The sequence below is a fragment of the Corylus avellana genome, chromosome ca1 (genome assembly GCF_901000735.1).
Source record: "Corylus avellana chromosome ca1, CavTom2PMs-1.0".
NCBI classification, from domain to species: Eukaryota; Viridiplantae; Streptophyta; class Magnoliopsida; order Fagales; family Betulaceae; genus Corylus; species Corylus avellana.
The window spans coordinates 47,106,496-47,127,936 of NC_081541.1; the positions used below are offsets into that span (position 1 = coordinate 47,106,496).

Consider the following 21,441-nt stretch of genomic DNA (forward strand, 5'->3'; position numbering starts at 1 on the left):
ATTTGTTGTTGTTTTTGTTTTTGTTTTTGTTTCCGTTTATTATAACATTTATGCATTTGTTATATATGAGGACCGTAGATAAAATAAATCCAGCTAGCTATGTTATTTGTTTTCTTTTGTTTTTTTTCCTTTGTTTTTCTTTTTTAACATTTGCATACTTATTCTAAATTTTCAAAATCTAAACAAAAATTAATGACCATATCCAATGCATTTGTTATTTGTTGTTGTTTTGTTGTTTTGCTTTTTTGTTTTTTTTTGGTTTAAGCAAGTTTTTTTTTTTTTTTTTTTTTTGATAACGTGCATTTGCAAAACCTACATAAAATTTAGATCTAAGTCTAAATGCAAAAACTTGGACAAAAAAACCTAAACCTACACAAAATTTAGGTCTAAATCTAAATGCAAAAACCTGCACAAAAAAACCTAATTTCAAAAAATTTACGTACGTAATTTTGCATGCATGCATATATGCAAATACATTAAACAATATTCCCACCATACAAAACATATATCTCAAACAAATAAATTAATTAGTTAACATGTAAAATTAATTTGCTAATATAACTACATCAATAATATATAATAATATACATTGTAAATTATATATTTATATAATTTATTTATTTATATAATATATAAATAAATAAATCAATTAATATATATATATACCTGTTAGCTCGTGATAGCCGGAGGGAGGAGCAGCGGTGACGGCCAGTGAGAGAGAGAACCACTAAGAGAGAGAGAGAGAGAGCGGGTGAAAGAGAGAACGGCCGGTAGCAAGCTAGCTAGTGAGAGAGAGAACGCGGGTGAGAGAATGGGTTTGACTAGTGTGTGACTGTGACGGAGACGGAGACGGAGAAACGGCCGATGGTGAAAAAAAATGTGTCGAAGGGGAGGGCTGTGGCACGCACAGGGGAGAAAGAAAAAGCGGGAGGGAAAAGGAAAGAAGAAAATGAGAACCCAGCTAGCTGGATTCGCGCCTTCCCGAGGACCATTCTTGACATGTCAACATAGGACACGTCAAGAACTTCTTGACGTGCCACATATGGCACGTTTTTCTCTTATGTAACACATTATAAATACAATATACTTAAAATTAATTAGATAAGAAATAAATCAATATTCTAGATGTACAAATAATAAAATCCATTTTTTTCGTTAGGGCTCAATAATCCACTCACTGAGAATCAGATCGAGCTTCCAAGCATTTTCACCGTAGGATCAATGAACAATTGAGATAAGTGAAGGACGCGCCGAACACATATTTTGTGTTGGCCGAGTTCATGTGGGGTTTGCGGGTCTTATAAAATAAATGTATTCTGTATATCTTATTTTTAAAAAAATTAATATGGCTATCATATTAATATTACTAGAATGATTTATGCCAGAATATTACTAAAATGATTTATGCATGATAATATCATATCATATTAATATGGCTATCATTTCATTTCATATTAATATTAATGAAATGTTTGATTTATATATGCATGCATGATAATATTAATTGGTATACAATACGTATATACCAATTAAAATTAATTTACTACCTAATTTTTTTTAATACATATTGTATAATTAATTATACAATATGCATGATAATAATTATAATTAATTATAATTATTGACGTGTGGAATAATGGCATGTCAAAAAATTTTGATGTGCCTTTTCTGGACGTCAATAAATTATTGATGTGGCTTTTACACACGTCAATAATTATTGACGTGGCATTTAGACACATCAATAATTTTTGACGTGCCACTATGCCACGTCAAAAATTGAAATCCGTCACGTCAATAAACACTTTATTGACGTGTTTATTTAGCCACGTCAAAAATTATTGACGTGGCAAACATGAGTTACTGTTTGCCACGTCAATAAAGTCCTTGATTTTTGTAGTGAATTTTCAAATTATATAGCAGATCTGCGCCAAACAGACTCAAACCCATGCATAGGTAGCTTTTATTCCTCGACACTGAGGGTAGAGAACACCAAACCAAAGCTCATCCTCCTCAACCTGAAAGCTAAGATAACATTCACATCTACAACCCAAAGGTTTAGACTAAAGCAACAAACCGGAAGGGCATCAGGTGAGCAGATAGGGAGAGAGGACCGAGCACTAGTACAACCAAAAACAAAAACGATTACAGGGAAACAAAATAAGACAGAAAGAACAAAAAAAATGAAAGCCAGACAAAACTACAAGAAAATAAACAACATAAAAAGCACACCTAGAGGATGACAGCAGCTGGAAAGAAGATCCGATCTCGCGCTTGCCGAAAACTGAAAACCGAAAACGGAAGGGGTGTTGGAAGCTCATCGCGGCGGAGGCGCGAGAAAAGGTCCAGCAGAGGACAGTGGGTGGCGAAGCACGCGGAGAAGATCGGCAGTGCACTCAAAAGAAGGGAGAAGTTTGAGTGAAACCCCAAGAGCATCACCCACAAAGTGTACCTAAACAAGCAGAAAAAACAACAAAAGCAAATACAGAAAGAAACAAAAACAACTAGGGACCAAAAGAGGGGGAAGAGGTGAAAAGGAAGGGAAAGGAAAAAAATCGCCCAAAGAGCTAGGGGCATCAGGTAAATAGGCTAGCTCACTAAGCTAAAGAGGGCGATGCGAGGGGAGGGGGGAGGCAGAAGAGGAAGAGGGGAGGAGGGCTGGAGGGGGAGAACAAAGGTTCTCCCCCTCCGACGGCTACTAGAGATGAAACCCTAGCAACAAATTAACAATTGTTGATTAATGGCCGATGGACACTACTAAATTAACTCCAATAAAATAAGAGTAGAGTATTTATGGTCCGTTTGGAATTGCAGTTTCAATAAGTACGATTTTAAAAATTGTGTTTTCGAAATCGCTACTTTTTAAAGTCGCAAAAGTGTTTAATAAAACATGTTAAAAAGTTTTTTTTTTTTTTTTTTTTTCCAAAATAAGCACCCCATAGCCTGCGTATAAAAATCGCAGCTTCTTTCTTCTTCTTTTTCCCTATTTTAGAACAAATGTTTTTTAAATCGCAATGCCAAACGCCTTACGTTTTGCGATATATTTTGAAAACGCAGATTATTCTTGCAAAATCGCAATCCCAAACGTGTCCATAGCATTACTCCTACTTTCCATACCATTTTATTTTTGCATAAGACAGGGTTAAGAAGTATCATAAGAAGAAAGGTCAAATAAACAAATAGGTTGTGAGAAAAGTGAAATATATATATATATATATATATATTCACCTTCCATTGTCACCAAACGTATGTCATAGAGTCTTCAAATTAATAACAATTAGAATCTAATTAAAACTGAAAAATAACCACAAGCCTCTTCTATTATATGCATGGCAAACAAACATTTCTTTTCCAATGATCTACATTTTCAATAATCACATAAAACTAATTAACATTATGCGTGCAACAAATAACATTGAAAATTACTTAAAATGTTATAAAATATGTGCAATAAATTAATAACATTGAAAGTCAAAAATCACTGTCATCCTCATGATAATTGCCACGTGCAGGATTCACAAAGGGTTGCTTATCAGCGTTACCCTTCAACGGTGGCTGCCATGTCATGTGCCCAAATTGCACCTTAAGATGACCTGCAGCGTGCTCATGTTCAGCATTCCCCGTTTCCTGACCTCCTCCTCCTCCACCACTACCACTGCCACCGCCACGACTAGTACTCCCACCACCACCATGTTGCTGCACTATGAGGACCGATACATTTGATGAAAAGCTGGAAGACACCAATGAGTCCCCTAAAGCTCCAAGCTCTGGTAAGTCACTCCACTCCGTCAAACCTGATGTCAATGGTGACACCATTCCTTCCCTTCTTCCTATTATGTATAGATCGTATTCATTATTTAAATTATGTATCGTTTTCAGAGTTTCTTCCCCATTATTCGCCACCCTCTCCAAATATGTAATACAAGGGTTGCTACTCCAACTTTGCCTAAACTCCGCTATGTACTCATCGTCCCACTGCTTTTCTTTGTCACTCTTCTTTGGGCTTGCTAAAATCTCTTCCTTATCGTCGTCTTCTCCTTGGTCGTTTTGATTTGTTGGGTTCAATTGCTCATCACCCACAACAAACCGCACTACGTCTAACCTCACTGTTGGGTTCCCCGACAACCTCCACGCATAAGCTAATGCCTCGCGGTCATCCGGGCCGCCAATGAAGAGCATGGCAAAGCATTGTCCAATGTTACCTGTTAAAGTATTAATTAAATTATTAAATATTATTATTTCAATTTAAGTATTTTTATCCGCTCAAATTTTTGGGATAAATAATAATTAATTAAATATTACCATGGGTGGAATCTTTGCTGGCCGACGACGACGTGCTGAGTCCACGGTCCACAAAGATAGCAACTGAGCACGGTGCATTTGCCAACACGTGTTGGTTGACTCCTCTAAGAGCAGGGTTGGAATCCTCCATTCCGCCGTCGATGGTGGGTTGTTTGTGGAAGGGAAGGATAATGAGGAGGACACGCTTGTCCTCCGCAAGGCTGCAAATGTCTTCGTGCATAGAGTCATAAGCGGACATGGCGGTGAGAGGGTGGACGAAGACGCCATTGGCTTTGCTTTCCAAGCTTTCAAAGGGACCCAAAACGTTCTCGGAATGGGTTCTTGTGCGAGTAACAGTAGTAGGCTTCTTGTCTGAAGAAGACTTGTCGTAGGTGTCGTGCACAATGAGCATGGATGAAGCGCGGCCGGTGAGTTCAACTAGGTGGACGACGAAGATAGAAAGAGGGGATATTAGTTGAGTAGCAATGGAAGCCTGGAGGAGGGTGATGATTCCGGATACATTACGAATGGAATGAAGGCATGCCAGGATTTGAAAATCGGTGTCTTGCTTTGCGCTTTGTATGTTCCTGCGCTTGTAATATTGCCTACCATGCCTTGTGCGCTTGTAAGTGAATGCAAGGATAGGGCCTATCACAACTGTCATCAGCCAAAATGCCACCACCATCATTGTAAACGTTTGGGCGTCCAAAGACTGCAGTAACATTACTTATTTTAGACGCTTAGATGAGATGAACGGGTAAAATTTATGAATTTAAAAATCTCAAATTTAAAGAAAATTCTAAGAAATATCAATCCGAAATGTAATTTTTGAAATAAATAAATAATAGTAGGCGCATGTATATAATTAAGGTAATTAACCACGTACCTTTCTAGTCCGTCCCGAGTTAAGAACAATGAAAGACAATAAACCTTTGGTGGACATAAGTAGTCCAAGAGCCAGAGCGTCAGGAGGTGAGATTTTGAAGAAGAAAGAAACGAGGCAAGTGCTCAAAATCTTAGGTGCGCAAGCTAAGCCTATTATTAGCAAGGCGTGTCCGAGACTGATGCCATAGACGATCTCTTGAAAATTAGTTCTGAACCCAACAACTACATAGAAGAGGGGCATCATGAAGCCGGACACAAAGTCTTCCACCCTCTCAATTAGCGTATCTTTAAGCTCCCCTTTAGGCATGATAACTCCCAGCATGAAAGCCCCTGAAATGGAGTGTGCGCCGCAAGCGTCCGAAATGAATCCACATAGGATAACACCTGTCAGAACCCAGCACACGTGGAACTCATTGTGCACGTTGTCTTCTTTGGATATCCGGTGAATCACCCATTTGAGGCCTGGACGCACTGCAAACAAAAGGAAAAGGGTGAAGCCGATGGTGGAGGCGAGTGCAATATACCTTCCCTTCTCAAGCACTGCCTGTACCAGCACCAGAAGAACCCAACACGACAAGTCGGTGATGAGGGATGAAGTCAACGCCGTCCTTCCCATCTTGGACCGAAGAAGCTTCGCATCTGCAAGGATTCGAGCCAGCTCTTGGAAGTTTGTGCAAGCGAGAGCGGTTGCCCAGAAGAGATCACCCCCTGGGATGCTTGGCTTAGGTCGAAGATGGTGAAACAAGGCGTAGCCAGTAGGCAATGAAAATAGAATACCGGCGAGTGCCACGGTGTAGGCCTTCTTCCCAGCGCGTAGTATTATGCTAATGTCCGTCTCTAGGCCCACTAGGAACATGTAGTAAACCACGCTCAAGTTTGCCACAGTGTCTAATGGCACAACGCTCCTTAACGGGAACACATGGGAACGAAACAATGGTGTGGCTCCCAATGCAGATGACCCAAGGATCACACCACCCTACGTATTAAAACAAATTAATATTCAATCATGATCATCATCAGGTTATAACAATATATAACATATATGTATGCTAGCTGTACGTACGTATGCATGCACTTACGAGAATCTCAGCCACTATACGAGGTTGGCGCAAAGGCTTTAGCACAAACGCAATTATGCGAATGACAAGAATGATGAGGAATAGTTGGAGGACGAATTGAGGAAGAGTATTCACCAATGCGTTTTCAGCCCGCCACAACCCTCTGCTTCCAGTTATGTTTTTCTTGTAACATACCTCCAGCTTTTCTATTGTGTAGGATACTATCCACTGATCCTTGCTCGCGTAGGATACTATCCACTGATGCTTGCTGTCGTTGAGACCGCCGCCCATTTTGATTGATTAATAGATATATATAACAATAATTAATTATGTATATAGACACACAAATGCACTCTTCTTAATTTCCTTAGGCAATGAACACCACCACTCAGGTCCTCTCCGGCCGGAGACCTTTTGAGAAAAACAAAAAGATAGAAAAGATCAGGTTTTGATGATGAGAGAGAATCGATTGTGTTGAAAACTTTTAATGTTTGGTTGTCCGCTGAATTTGGGTGGCATTCCTCTCTTTTAATTTGGTTCTTCTTCTCTATACTAACTAACTTCTCTAGATAAAGACAATTAATGTGATGTTGGTTAGATACTGGCCTACGTGTCTTTAATTAGGTCTCGATTAATATTCTAGATAGATATTCTTAAAAAAAGAAACAAAACAAAACAAAACAAAAATAGTTTACAAGTTATCGGGATGACTGATTTGAGGGTACGTGTCCAAACTGTAACTATTCAATGGCCCGAAAATAAATGTCGTCTTTTTTTCTTTTTCTTTTTCTTTTTTCTCTGTTTGTTATAATGACTTTGTTGAATTTCTCAAATTTCGACTATTTTTAGTGGTAATTGTCATTCCATTTTCCGAAACGATCGAGAGTATTTAAACGAACAAAAAGTATTTCTGTTTCTCTTTGTATGCTATCCTAAGTCCTAACCAACGTACCAGCAATCAACTTTCATATGCAGAAAGATATATACTTACGAATCAATTGCAAGTATCACCACGCTTCCGTAGCCGACGTTCACGTCCGTCCACTCTATCAACACTCTATTACAAGTTCGTTAGATTTTTTTTTTGGTTATATTTTGTTGATTGGCTATTTTCACCGTTTGGAACAGTTGTGAAGTTAATTCTATCTGCAACTTATTCTCACATTCTTACATTTTCCAATATTATAATATCTATATATATATATATATATATATATATACTTTTTCAACAATATATGATTTGGTATTTTTAGAAACATCATAACAAATTAAAATATATTAATAGCAAGGCGTGCGCGCGGACAGAGATTTACGTGGTTCACCACTTATGACTACGTCCATGGAATTTCAATGAAGTTTCACATTGTCAAGAGAAACAATACAAGAGACGTCAATAATATATCTATATAAATCAGCAATATATGATTTCATACTTTTTCAGCAATAATACGACTTCTCTTCATGATCCACCAAACCAAATGAATTAAGATGAATAATTTTATTTTCTCACTTGGAGTAGAGTGAAAATTGCTGTATTTTGGATTTACATTTGATATTAATCAATGGCACATAAGCAAGATAAACAAATACATTTTAAATATCAAGTATATTAATTATTTGCCTTACTATATTAGTAGATTAAGAACAAAAACATATGCAATCTTTTGTATTTACAATATATGCGTGTCATTTAGATCATCTTTTACTTAGCATTTTTTATTTTTTTTATTTTTTTTACATTATTTATGCTCACTTTTATAATCTTATAATATGATCAGTTTATTTTTATAATAAATTAAATATACAAATGGGTATAAATTAGATATTAATTTTGAGAAATATTAGGGGTACAGTACTAACTCTTTTACTAACATGTATAGGCTTACTAAACTAATGTGTAGCTTATTCATTAGTACTCGTTACAATATTTCTCTTAATTAATTGTTTTGTTTTTGTACAATGAGTGAATTACACGTCAATTTAGTAAGCCTCTTTTAGTAAAAGAATTAGTACCCATACCATTAATTTCTCAATAAGATATTTGCAATACATAACATTGAAAGTCAAAAATCATCGTCGTCCTCATGATGATCATAATCGCCCTCTGGACGGTGCACAAAGGGTTCCTTATCCGTGTTATCCTTTGGAGGTGGCTCCCATGTCATGTGCCCAAATTGCTCCTTAAGTTTTCCAGTGTGCTCACGTTCATTGTTTTCCGTTTCCTCTCCTCCTCCTCCTCCTCTTTCTCCACCACCTCCAATGCCACCGCCACCACGAATAGTACCACCGCCACCATCACCACCAACTTCTTGTTGTATTATGAGGACCGATACATCTGATGAAAAGCTGGAAGACACCAATGTGTCCCCTAAAGCTCCAAGCTCCGGGAAGTCACTCCACTCAGTCAAACCCGATGTCAATGGTGACACCATTCCTTCCCTTCTTCCTACTATGTATAGATCATATTCGTGCTCCAAATTAGATATCACTTTTAGAGTTTCTTCCCCATTATTCGCCACCTTCTCTATATATCTAATCGAGGGGTTGCTACTCGAACTTTGAATGAAGTCCGCGATGTACTCATCATCCAGCTGCTTTTCTTTGTCATTGTCCTTTGGGGTTGCTAAAATCTCTTCCTTGTCGTCGTTGTGGTCTCCTTGGTGGTTGTGATCTATTGGGTTCAAATGGTCATCACCTAGAACAAATCGTATAATGTCTAACCTCATAGATGTGTTCCCTAGCAGCCTCCATGCATAAGCCAATGCCTCACGGTCGTCCCGGCCCCCAATGAAGAGCATGGCGAAGTGCAGTCCAATATTGTTACCTGTTAAATATAGGAGCAGTATTATTAAATGATTAAATTTATCATTTTAATTAAATATTTCAGTTGTTGAACTAGTTACCATGGTTGGACTCCCGGCTCGTCGCTGATGTGCTGAGTCCACGGTCCACAAAGATACCAACTGAGCATGATGCATTTGCCAACACGTTTTGGTTGACTCCTCTCAAGACAGGGTTGGAATCTTCCATTCCACCATCGATGGTGGGTTGTTTGTGGAAGGGAAGGAGTATGAGGAGCACACGCTTGTCCTCGGCAAGGCTACAAATGTCTTCGTGCATTGAGTCATAAGCGGACATGGCGGTGAGAGGGTGGACGGTGACACCATTATTGCCTTTGGTTTCCAAGCTCTTAAAGGCACCCAAAACGCTGTCGGGATGAGCCCTTGTGCGCGCAGCAGTACTATTAGTACTAGTACTAGTAGTACTATTACCATTAATCTTGTCTGAAAACATGCCATAGGTGTCGTGCACAATGAGCATGGATGAAGCTCGGCCAGCGAGTTCGACTAGATGGACAACGAAGATAGAGACCGGGGATAGTTGATTGGCAATGGAAGCCTGGATGAGGGTGATGATTCCGGATACATTGCGCATGGAATGAACGCATGCAAGGATTAGAAACTCGCTGTCTTGCCTTGCACTTTGTATGTTCCTGCGCTTGCTTTGCCTGCCATGCCTTGTGCGCTTGTAAATGCATGTCAAGATGGGCCCTATCACAAGCGTCATCAACCAGAATGTCACCACCAAGATTGAAAACGTTTGGTTGTCCAAAGCCTATATATATAGATATGCATGCAACAATAATTACATCAATTCATTAATTTGACAATATATAAATAAATTAAAGGAGACAAATTCATAAATCTCAGCCAACTATCAATCTCATCTAAGCGTCTAAAATAAGCCATGAGTAAGCTACCGTCATCCATCCCATTACATTAAATGATGAGGAAGCTAATTAATTACCTTTTTAGTCCGTCCTGAGTTAAGAATAATAAAAGCTAATAAGCCTTTGGTGGACATAAGTAGGCCAAGAGCCAGAGCGTCGAGAGTTGACATTCTGAAAAATAGAGAAATGAGCCAAGTGCTCAAAAGCTTGGGTAAGCAAGCTAAGAGTATTATTAGCAAGGTGCGTCCGAAACTGATACCATAGGCAATTTCTGAAATATTGGTTCTGATCCCAATAATTATGAAGAAGAGAGGCATCATGAACCCGGACACAAAGTCCTCCACCTTCTCAATTAGTATATCTTTAAGCTCCCCTTTAGGCATGATTACTCCCAACATGAAAGCCCCAGCAATGGAGTGTGCGCCGCATGCATCCGAGATGAATCCACAAAGGATTACCCCTGTCAGAACACAGCAAACGTGGAACTCATTGAAGTTGTCTTCTTTTGATATCCGGTTAATCACCCATTTTAGAGCTGGATGCACCGCAAACACAAGGAAAAGCATGAACCCCAAGGTGGAGCCCAGTGCAATCTCCCTTCCCTTCTCCAGCACCGCCTGTGTAAGCACCAGGAAAACCCAACACGACAAGTCGCTGATCATGGATGCAGTCAAGGCCGTCCGTCCCACCTTGGACCGGAGAAGCTTCACTTCTGCAAGGATTCGAGCCAGCTCTTGGAAGTTGGTGCAGGCCAGACCGGCGGCCCAGAAAAGACCGCTCCCTGGGATGTTTGGATGTGGTCGGAGAAATTGAAACAGGCCGTACCCAACAGGAAATGAAATTATAATACCGGCGAAGGCCACACTGTAGGCCTTCTTCCCAGCACGTAGTATTAGGCTAACGTCCGTCTCTAGGCCCACAAGGAACATGTAGTAAACCACGCTCAAGTTTGCAATCGTCTCTAATGCAACAAGGCTCTTTAAAGGAAACACATAAGATAGAAACAACATTGAGGCTCCCAATCCAGAACGCCCCAGTATCACACCACCCTGCATGCATATATATATATAATTATATGGCAACAAAAAAAGAATGTTATTAATTAACATTAAAAGTGATGAGGTAATATTAGACAAGAAGATGTACACTTACAAGAATCTCAGCCATTATACGAGGTTGACGCAAAGGCTTTAGGAGGAGCGCGACAATGCGAATGATAAGAATGATGAGGAATAGTTGGAGGATGAATTGAGGGAGAGAAGCAATCAAGGCGTTTTCAGCTCGCCATAGGCCTCTGCTTCCGGTTATGTTTTTCCTGTAACATGCCTCGAACTTATCTATTGTTTCGATTACTATCCACTCATCTTTCGCCATTTTGACACCAATTTTTGTTTATAATTAAGAGCTACCTTCTTAATTCTTATGTGTATATATATGCACCCTTCTTCCCTTCCCTTTGGCAATTATGAGCACGGTTGCGGTGGAAGTCAGGGGGCCCTCTCCGACGAGAGACCTCTCAATGAGTGTTTTTGTGTTTTGAATTGATTATATTAGTGAAGATGATGAGAGAGAGAGAGAGAGGGGACCCTCTTGATTAGCTGTGTTGAAAGTTTGTATTGTATGGTTGTCCGCTTAATTTGGGTGGCATCTCTCTGTTTTGGTTGTCTTTCCTTTTGGCCATGCATTGGGGGATTTGCTGGGTTCTTGCCTTTATATAACCAAATTCTTTAAACTAACTAACTTCTCTAGAAAAATTAAATAAAATGCCAACTTGATTTAATCCTGCCCTTTGTATCTTTAGCTAGCTGTCGATTCATATTCTATATTTTAATTTCTTTTTTTTCGTATTAATCTTAAAATTAATTATAATAATTGTTAGTCAAATTGTTTAAATTTTTGCTATCCCAAACCTACAACTTAAGGGAATACAGTAAATTAAAGAAAAATTAAAAATACTCTAAAGATGGTAAATATTGAAATGTTATCATTTTTAAATAATTTAATTAGAAATAATTGTAAATGTCCTAAAATTATTCTAAAAATATTAGAAGATGTTGCCACTAGGGGTGAAAATGGGCCCGATAATTACCGCCCGTGTCCACTATCCGCACTTATCTGCTATCCGCTATCCGCATATGCAAATGTTGATAGCAAAAACTAATATCCGCAAATGCGGATGTGAATAGTGGTTTTAGGGTATGCATATGCAGATATTATCCGCATATGCATTCCTTTTTATATATATATATATATATATATATATATATATTAATTTATGTTAGTCGGATTTGTAATTTATGTTTCTTATATTTGCTAGACTTGTAATGTTGGATAATGTTGGATTTCACTTTTAGAAAACTCTTTTAACATTCCTTTAAATGTTTTTTCTTGTTACCAACTATAGATTTACTAGAAGCTAAATATTAGATTTACTAGAAGCCCTTTCCAAAAACTATAGATTTACTAGAAGCTAAATATTAGATAATGTATGTGATGAAAATTTATAGGCAAAATGATTAGAAAGTGTGATATGAATAATAGTGTTTAACTATAAATAATGTTTTTTTTTTTTTTTACTAGAAGCAATAATTACTAAATTACAATTTCAATGTCTAATCACTCATTACCTCAAATGCAAATAGCAGTTAATATCCACATTTATTATCCGCATTAACCGCGCGGATGTGGATAGTAATCGCATGATGCAGATGCAGATATCAAAAAACATTATCCACATTTTGCGGATACGGATGTGGATATTGTTATTTTCCACATCCGTATCCGCATTTTCACCCCTAGCTGCCACCACAAGTTGTTTTGTTCTTATCAAAGGGTTTCAAATATATATGTCATTAACATTCTACGAGTAATTTTACAAATTCATTTTGTGTTCTTTTAAAAACGATGTAGCTTTTAAAATTACAATTTGATCAAAATTCAATAATGATCAATCACAAGCTTAATTATGATTTTAAGAGGCACATCATTTCTGAATTGACACAAAAATAACTTCTAACATTACTCACATTCGACATATAAATGACATGACATTGGCCTGTACAAATATGGAAAACTGATGTGTAGGTGTAGGTCCAACTTGAAAGGTCTACAAAGAAATGGCCTCAAGGATCTCAAAAGGCTTTACTATAGAACATTCAGTCTCCAATTGCTAGAAAGATGGATGCTACCATGAGAAATTTGTTTGGGTACGTTAACTTTCATATATTTGTTGTCTGAATTAACTGGACTCGCAATCTGAACAACAAAATTTATGAAAATAGGTAACAAATGCATACAGTTCCCAAATCCCAATCTCTACACATAAATCATGATATATGTATATATATCCACAACTTGAGTTACAAAAGCAGACAAAGAAAACATAAAAGAAGTAAAGCTTTTAAACTTCATGATTCATCTCCACTCCAATTGTTCTTCATCTTGGGACCTGTAGGCCCTTCCTCCCCCAGTACTTCATCTGGTAGGCTCTTGACAAATCTCTCAAAAGCAGATTTAAGGGGTCCAGGCAATGCTTTCTCCACCTTTTTAAACTCCGCCGCTGTGTCATAAGTAATTTTTGGACCCCATTCCCTGTTATAGTTCAGCCAAGGTGGCTCAGTAATAGCTGACCCCAAATACTCTGCTGAGACCAATGAAAAACTCACCCCAGTATCCATCAAAATCTTACTCTTTTCAGTATCGTTCCTTATTCCTATTCCCCCACTCCCTTGCAGAACAAGTCCTGGCTTTGCATAGAAAGCATGTCCATGCAAGGATGCATAGGCCACAGCTTTGTTAGCATTCTGAAACTCAAGCTCCGAGGCGTCCACCCATGTTCCCCCACTGTGTTCTGAAAAGTAAACCCTTCTCAGCTCCCCATTGAAATTGCTTATTCTTAAGGTCACATGCTCCCAATCACCCACATGTTCACCTATCTTCCCTAATGGGACATTGACAAACTCAACCTTAGCCCTGGCAGGCCCATTGAATGGATAGAAGATCCATATGGCTATATCTGTGAATGTTGCACCCATCATGGGTTTCACATGTACATAAACCTGGGTGTTCCCTAAATCTCCTTTCTTGACTCTCTCTTTGGCCCCTTCATCCACAGGCAGGTCCAACCAATAGGCACCGTCGTTTGGGCCACCCTGGGGAAGGTTCAAGCCATTGGGTTCTATTGAAACAGGTTTTGACTCTTCACCCTTCTTGTATAATACTGCACCATTCCCAAAAAACCAGTTCACTGAAGAAGGAAGGTACTCGTCATCCCCATGGAAGTACACCCATGGAGAGTAGGCTTGAATTAGTGCCTCAATCTGCTTTAGATTTGGCATACAAGATAAACTGGACTTGGTGTTCTTCAAACAAGCTATAGACAGAGGAGAGGCCACCCCACCAATTTGGGCCACAAAAGTACCCACTGATACACCCAAAGCTTTGGTCCCCCTTGTGCTGGGTCTCACACTATACACGTTGAACCCATTTGCATCGCTCGCTTTACCTATTAAATTATCAATTATTGTCAATAAAAACTAATAAATTTCATTAGAAATTGAAGTAACAGGCATTACCTGGACTCCAGATCCACGAGTCAGCATCAGACTGGTCGGTGAGGTCAGATCGAACGCACATGATTTTATCTGGAGACGGCTTTTGAGGGGAGTTTGTGACAATGTGGCCTATGGCTTTGTAGCCATCAGGGGGTATTGGCAACCACACGTAGCCATTGCCATCTTGCTTGATTTTCAAAGACTCACTGCTCCAAATAAGAGTGTAATCAAGTGGCTTCTTTAGAGCTCCACCTGAGCCTGAACCTGAGCCAGAGCCACCATCTTTCCCTACAAGAACCCATCCGAAGAAGGGCGTGTTGTTGGGTTGGCTGTAGCAGCCCAGCATAAAGAAGCCTTCAGGCACCCGTGAGGGTTCGAAAAAAGTAGCACCAAGGTCATCGGGGCCACCTTCATGGGTTGCCCAAACTCTGTTTAAAGATGATATCTGACACACTTGTAATCCTCCCAGATCGATGATTCCACTTGCAAATCCATCACCTATAGCAACACCAAAAATTTAGCCAATACTAAAACAAAGTTATCATCACCAAAATACAGTGATCTTGTTGAGAGTAGAGAGAGGTACTTAATTATTAGTTATAATACCCTTTGGCCAAACTGGTATTGGAGAGGGGAGCTTGAACATGGTTTCAATGGGCAGAGCCTTGCTCTTCTTGGACAGATTAATCTTGGCTGCTGCAGATGGAAGGGTAAGACAATTCCCCATTAATGCTGAGACCTTGAGAGAAAGATTGAACATAAACAAACAATCCACCAAGGCTACTGCAATGAATATGTATAAACTGGCGCCACAGGCAGAATAAAGTGGTTGGGGGCAAGAAGCATATTCTGTTTCTGAATGGTTGAAAATTAGACAACATGCGATAAGAGAGTGGGAATAAAAGGGGTTGCTTTAGGATGCATGTGTCGTGCAAGAAAGCCTGTTGGTTGTATTAATATAAATGCTCCCAAACTTCACTTTTACACTAAGTTGCTTTTCTTCATTAGTAATAGCTGCTTGCTTTCTTTTCCCGTCAACCCAATTATGAACAGAGAAAGATTATTGGTGATCATGAATCTGTTTCAAAGCATCCTATGGATTTGGTTGGAAAGTTCCTTAATATTCATCTACATTCAAAACATATCTTTATGTGTAGAATACGATGAAAAGTACAACGTGAGAAGGTAGGCAGGGGACAATTGCAGTAGCTTTGTTTTGTAGAGGGCGGAAGATTATTGCCGACAAGGAAAGATTATTTGCCTACAAGGAAGATAAGGGCATTGCAAAAGCCTCCAAAATCATGGCAGTTCATATTTCCCTCGTGGATGCGTTTAAAATGTGCAATAACTGGGAAATTGAAGCCGTATACTACAAGGAAATTCTTACCTTGCTTCCCCTGCTTTGCTTCCTTCCTAAATATGACTAGTACTAATCTGACTTCTTCTATGCAAGCAAAATAAGGTGGTACCACCGGCTGCTCATGGGTCATAACTGTTTTGGCAAATATGTCTCTGTCCTTGGGACCATGCATTTCCTGTAGATGGCATTAGTGCCATGTGACAAAGGCTTAATCCATACAATTATAGGGGCGGGACTAGACCTTCAAGTGTAGGGACTCTTTTTTTTTTTTAAAGAAAGACTTTTGAAGAGGTAAAAAGTTCAATTTGGAGGGAATATTTCATTAAAATTAAATTAAATTTAGAGGCTAAATCAAACGAGCACTGTGAATAGAGTCAGAATGAACATGGGGATGGTTGATAGGTAAAGGATGTAATGTTGTTACTAATAATGCAAATACTAAGGATGTAACTTTGTTTCGAAAATACTGCATGATGGTATAATAAGTAATGCTACAAATACTTTAATTTTATTTTGACTCCCTTATTACTTGAGATGACAATGCCCCATTAGTCGAAAATATTTTCCTCCCATCTTTTGGTTGGTGCCACCCCCAACCACCACCCGATATGGTGGTCGCAACCAATAGATCATTTGTGCTCAAAGAATGGTGAGCTTCTCCAAAGGTTTGGTTGGAGTAATCGACCGCCCCACGACATAAGTTGGGCAATTTTTTTTTTTTTTTTTGGATTGAGGTGACAGCGCTACGTCCCATTGCCACATCAAAGAATAATTGTGATGGTTGGAGTGAATGGGAGGATCTCTTTCATTTTCCTAGTCTAATGTGGTTTAGATATTTATTAATCATGACAGTGTTATATATTTAGAGTTGCTTGGATCCTTATTTGATGCAACACCCCTGTGTGTGTGCAATAAATATGTGAGAGCATAAGCGAGTTTTACCTATTCAAACAGGTGTCGGGCAACTTAAGCCCCATGACCTATCAAATATGATCAATGTGTTATCAATTTATTGATTTGGCAACCGTGTGTGATACTGACATGGACTGATCCACTCATGTCAGTATATTATTAGTTTTGATGCGTTGAAGTGGTCACTTGGTATTAACTTTCCTTAGAAATGTTAATGGAATGATTATTTATATACAAAAGCAACCACATGAATCTATTTTATAAAATTCATAGTATAAAGATTGATTCTTTAAAGATGTTCATAGACTAATTTTTTTATTTTTCTCAAAAAAAAAAAATTATTAAATACCTATTGGTTTGGTTGTGACTTGAGCCATGAAACCAAGTGGAAATTATTAGGACAAGATTTCATCTTATAATCGTTGTTATTTGTCGTCCATATCCCTTCCTAATTTTCCCAATCAATCATATGTATTGTATAGCTTTATTATATGTACATATAGTCTAGTTCTGAGTTTCAATTCTGATTCATTAAGATATATTTTGCTCGGAAGAACGGAATAATTGTATTCATCACTTTTCATTTTCTCAAAGCATATGGTGTTGTTTTCACAACTAAAAAACTAATCTCCATTCTCCACGCACCAAATGCTATGAGGACTACACACTAATTAAGATTTGGGAATGAAAGATGGGGATGATGAATATGGTTACTCCACTATGGCAAGGGGCATGCTCTTCAAAGTAATGATATACATCACTCCATCCTCATCCTTATTAAACTCATGTATTAATACCATTCTCCAACCAAAAAAACTAATCTCTATTTTCAAATTTTATAAGAGATTACATTAAACTTTAAAAAGAATAATAAAGAGATATGTATAGCATTAGTCTACCGTAAGGGCTAATCTGTGCACGACGAATAAAAATTAGAAAAAACATATAATCATATATAACAATATAGCTAAAGCGTCCCTAAGAGATAACTTAATCAATTGGGACCACGCCCTAATAAAGCGAAGGTACTAGTTCGAATCCTCCTCCTTTCTTGTGAGGACATGCCATAAAGCTTGGTTTCTTCTTATGAACCCTGGCCTGTAGGAAGTGGTAAGGTGACTGTGACCAGAGTTGGGTTTTTAAGAATAGAGTTTAATTGTCATTGTAACTTCCGGCCGGCAGGCCAAGAAAAGGGTCTTTCACTAGTGCCCCAAAAGCAAACTTCCAAATAATAAGCAAACAAAAAGCTTTCTGATTGAAATTTCTTATTGGGCTTCTCAAATTTCTGACAAAATAAGAGATTACTACCTGTCAGGCCAATTTAAAATGCACGAGATTGAGATCCCAACCAACAATTCGATTAATGAATTGTGAGTTCATGCGGATCCACGCCCAATCACTGAAAGGTTTCTTTCTGCAGTCAACGTAGCAATTTAACATTCCAAACACGGTGGTTGGAGAAATTGCATAAACCAAGCAAACGACAAGAAGACCAGACAAACCGCTTCTTCTTCTTCTTCTTTCGTTTAGTCACTCAAAAGCTCTGGGTCTGGGTCTGGGTAGTCTGATCAAAATGCAATCAATGCTACTCATTATATGTGCAGCATTCTGGTTCTTGGTCATCCCAATCTCATCCGAAACAAACGTGTGGGTGTGGCCAAAACCGCGTACCTTTTCATGGCCCACACCCCAGGCCACGCTTCTCTCCCCCGCCTTCACCATCGCTGCTCCCAACCACACACACCTCTCCGCAGCCGTCAAACGCTACCTCCACCTCGTCCACACCGAGCACCACTCTCCCCTTGTCACCCCCTCCGTCAATCTCACGCCCTCCTACGATCCCTTGCAGACCCTTTTCGTCGCAGTCTCCGACCTCGCAGCCCCACTCCACCATGGAGTCAACGAGTCCTACACTCTCGCAATTCCCCTATCAGGGCCAGCCAACCTGACGGCTGAGACCGTGTGGGGCGCCATGAGAGGCCTCGAGACGTTCTCGCAGCTCGTTTGGGGCGACCCTTCACGCGTGGCAGTTGGGGTCTACGTTTGGGACGCTCCACTCTTTGCGCACCGGGGGATTCTGTTGGATACTTCTAGGAATTACTACCCTGTGGAGGACATAGTGAGGACGATCGGGGCGATGAGTGCCAACAAGCTAAACCTGTTCCATTGGCACATCACCGATTCGCACTCGTTCCCGCTGGTGGTGCCGTCGGAGCCTGATCTGGCGGCTAAGGGCTCTTACGGCCCTCATATGCAGTACTCTCCCGATGATGTCACCAGGATTGTGCAGTTTGGTTTGGAGCACGGGGTTAGGGTTCTTCCAGAGATCGACTCGCCTGGTGGGTTTTCATTCTCTGCTGCTCTTTTGCTTTGCTTTACTTTGCTCTCCTTATCTTATTACTGATTTTATATATACATATGTGGGTGGGCAAATAATTGTAGGACCCAATTACAAGGAAACGAACAATTAAAGAAATTCTTAGGCTTTTGGGGTTTGCTGAAGTTTGTCTAGAAAAAACAGAGAAAGAGAGAGAACTGAAAAAGGACAAGATGAATCACCATTTAATCCTGAATCTTTCCATCTTGATAAATTGCAGCAATTTCCCAAATCATAGGGGGAAAGGGCTCTACCAAAGTCAAAGCTCTGGTCTTGTGGTGTTAATGGTGTTAGGATACCATGGGTTCCTGTGCTTTTGTATATATTATTATATTATCATCATATTCGTCTCACTCTGTTTTTTACATAAAACTTCTATTTGCATATTATAATCATATCAACTGATACAATTACAACATCAAACATCTACTTAGGCTCCTGAATGGCCAACTATTTCAGTGACTCCAAACTTAATCCTGTTGTAGAATTTGATTTGGTACGTTACAATATTTGTCTCAATCTCCTGTTGTAGTTAATGGAAGGAGTACAAGAATTAAAAAAAGATAAGATTTTTCACTCGATTGCAGGCCATACGGGATCATGGGCGGAAGCCTACCCCGAGATTGTGACATGTGCAAACATGTTCTGGTGGCCAGCAGGAAGCAAGTGGAAAGACCGGCTTGCCTCTGAACCTGGAACTGGCCATCTGAACCCCTTGAACCCCATGACCTACCAAGTGCTGAAAAGAGTCATTAACGACGTGACCACCTTATTCCCAGAGCCATTCTTCCACTCTGGATCAGATGAGATCATCCCCGGTTGTTGGAAAGCCGATCCAACCATCCAATCCTTCCTATCAAATGGCGGAACTCTGAGTCAGCTCCTTGAGATGTTTGTCAACTCAACTCTCCCTTATATTCTATCCCTTAACCGAACCGTGGTGTATTGGGAAGATGTTCTGTTGGATGACAATGTCAAGGTGCCAACTACAGCTCTTCCCAGAGAGCATGTCATCTTACAAACATGGAACAATGGCCATAATAATACCAAACGGATTGTTTCTTCTGGATACCGGGCCATAGTGTCATCCTCTGATTTCTATTATCTCGATTGTGGGCACGGTGGCTTTCTAGGGAATGACAGTCAATTTGATGAACAAGAAGGAGATAACTCAGGAAATGGTGGCTCATGGTGTGGACCTTTCAAAACATGGCAAACCATATATAACTACGATATAACATATGGGTTGAGCGAGGAGGAAGCCAAGCTGGTGTTAGGTGGGGAGGTGGCACTGTGGTCCGAGCAAGCTGACCCTACGGTTTTAGATGCAAGAATTTGGCCGAGAGCTTCAGCAATGGCAGAGACACTGTGGTCTGGTAACCGGGATGATCAGACAGGATTGAAGAGGTATGCGGAGGCAATGGACAGGTTGAACGAGTGGAGGTATAGAATGGTGCGAAGAGGTATTAGAGCTGAACCCCTTCAGCCACTTTGGTGCGTTAGGAACCCTGGCATGTGCAACACAGTTCAACCCTTTGTTAGCTAGTTATTTCCTTCTTCTTCTTCTTTTTTCTTAACACCTTGTCATCTTTCTTGTACGTTAACAAGGAACTCCCAATTCCATATGGTAACATTGTATTTCTTCAATTGATAACAATCTCATCAAATGATATTTTTGGTACAACAGACCGTGGTTACAAGATGTTTGAAGGAGAGCAATGTCCCTGGTTGACTCACTTATCTAATGTTTTTTTGTATAATTCGAAGAACAGAATGCATTGTGGAATGTGGACTATTATCAAGCTTTTATTGTTCAAGTGTTATCCCCAAGTAAAATAAGCAATGAATGCATGATGTGTTAATTGTGAGACTTGATGTGGTGTGAAGAGGGGGACTATCTTAATTACTTGAGGCATGTTTGAGATTGCGTTTGAAGGGTCTAAAATTGCTTTTAACACTCAAAAAGTCCATTTGAAGAAAAAAGTACTCGTTTGGTAAAAAAATTAAAAGCTCTTTTAAGGGTCCTAAAAGCCTAAAAATGGTCAAAACGCACTTTTGATAAAAACTTAAAAATGAAGCTTTTGCCCAAAAACTCTTTTTAACCTAAAAGCTCTATTTCTCAAACACAATCCCAACACAGGCTCTTACTCTACCTTTCCTTACCGCACATTTTAAAATCGTCGCACTTTTTCCGATTTCGCTTCCTAACAAGAATCTGTTTTTTATACCTTTGTTGTTTCCTTAAAGGCTTCTTAAGACAATTTCTAAGCTTAAAGTTGCATATTCAG

General features: G+C 39.3%; 4 protein-coding genes across 4 annotated transcripts; 1 reads left to right on the forward strand and 3 right to left on the reverse strand.

Moving 5' to 3' along the window:
- Positions 1-3,468: 3,468 nt before the first annotated feature.
- LOC132173810 (cation/H(+) antiporter 15-like) lies at positions 3,469-6,512 on the reverse strand. Its single transcript, XM_059585424.1, has 4 exons — positions 6,243-6,512; positions 5,165-6,139; positions 4,300-4,990; positions 3,469-4,199 (listed from the first exon to the last, which is right to left on the reverse strand). The coding sequence occupies exons 1-4, from the start codon at positions 6,510-6,512 to the stop codon at positions 3,469-3,471; spliced, it is 2,667 nt and encodes an 888-aa protein (XP_059441407.1).
- Positions 6,513-8,284: 1,772 nt separating this feature from the next.
- Positions 8,285-11,325, reverse strand: LOC132173818 (cation/H(+) antiporter 15-like). The gene is made up of 4 exons (XM_059585436.1): positions 11,104-11,325; positions 10,029-11,000; positions 9,125-9,836; positions 8,285-9,045 (listed from the first exon to the last, which is right to left on the reverse strand). The coding sequence occupies exons 1-4, from the start codon at positions 11,323-11,325 to the stop codon at positions 8,285-8,287; spliced, it is 2,667 nt and encodes an 888-aa protein (XP_059441419.1).
- A 1,924-nt stretch (positions 11,326-13,249) lies between these two features.
- Positions 13,250-15,480, reverse strand: LOC132190015 (hypothetical protein At1g04090). Its single transcript, XM_059604892.1, has 3 exons — positions 15,111-15,480; positions 14,526-15,002; positions 13,250-14,455 (listed from the first exon to the last, which is right to left on the reverse strand). Exons 1-3 carry the CDS (start codon positions 15,262-15,264, stop codon positions 13,359-13,361), a joined length of 1,728 nt encoding a protein of 575 aa, XP_059460875.1. The 5' UTR covers positions 15,265-15,480; the 3' UTR covers positions 13,250-13,358.
- A 2,403-nt stretch (positions 15,481-17,883) lies between these two features.
- LOC132167497 (beta-hexosaminidase 2) lies at positions 17,884-20,940 on the forward strand. Its single transcript, XM_059578492.1, has 2 exons — positions 17,884-19,115; positions 19,741-20,940. The coding sequence occupies exons 1-2, from the start codon at positions 18,350-18,352 to the stop codon at positions 20,697-20,699; spliced, it is 1,725 nt and encodes a 574-aa protein (XP_059434475.1). The 5' UTR covers positions 17,884-18,349; the 3' UTR covers positions 20,700-20,940.
- Positions 20,941-21,441: the final 501 nt, after the last annotated feature.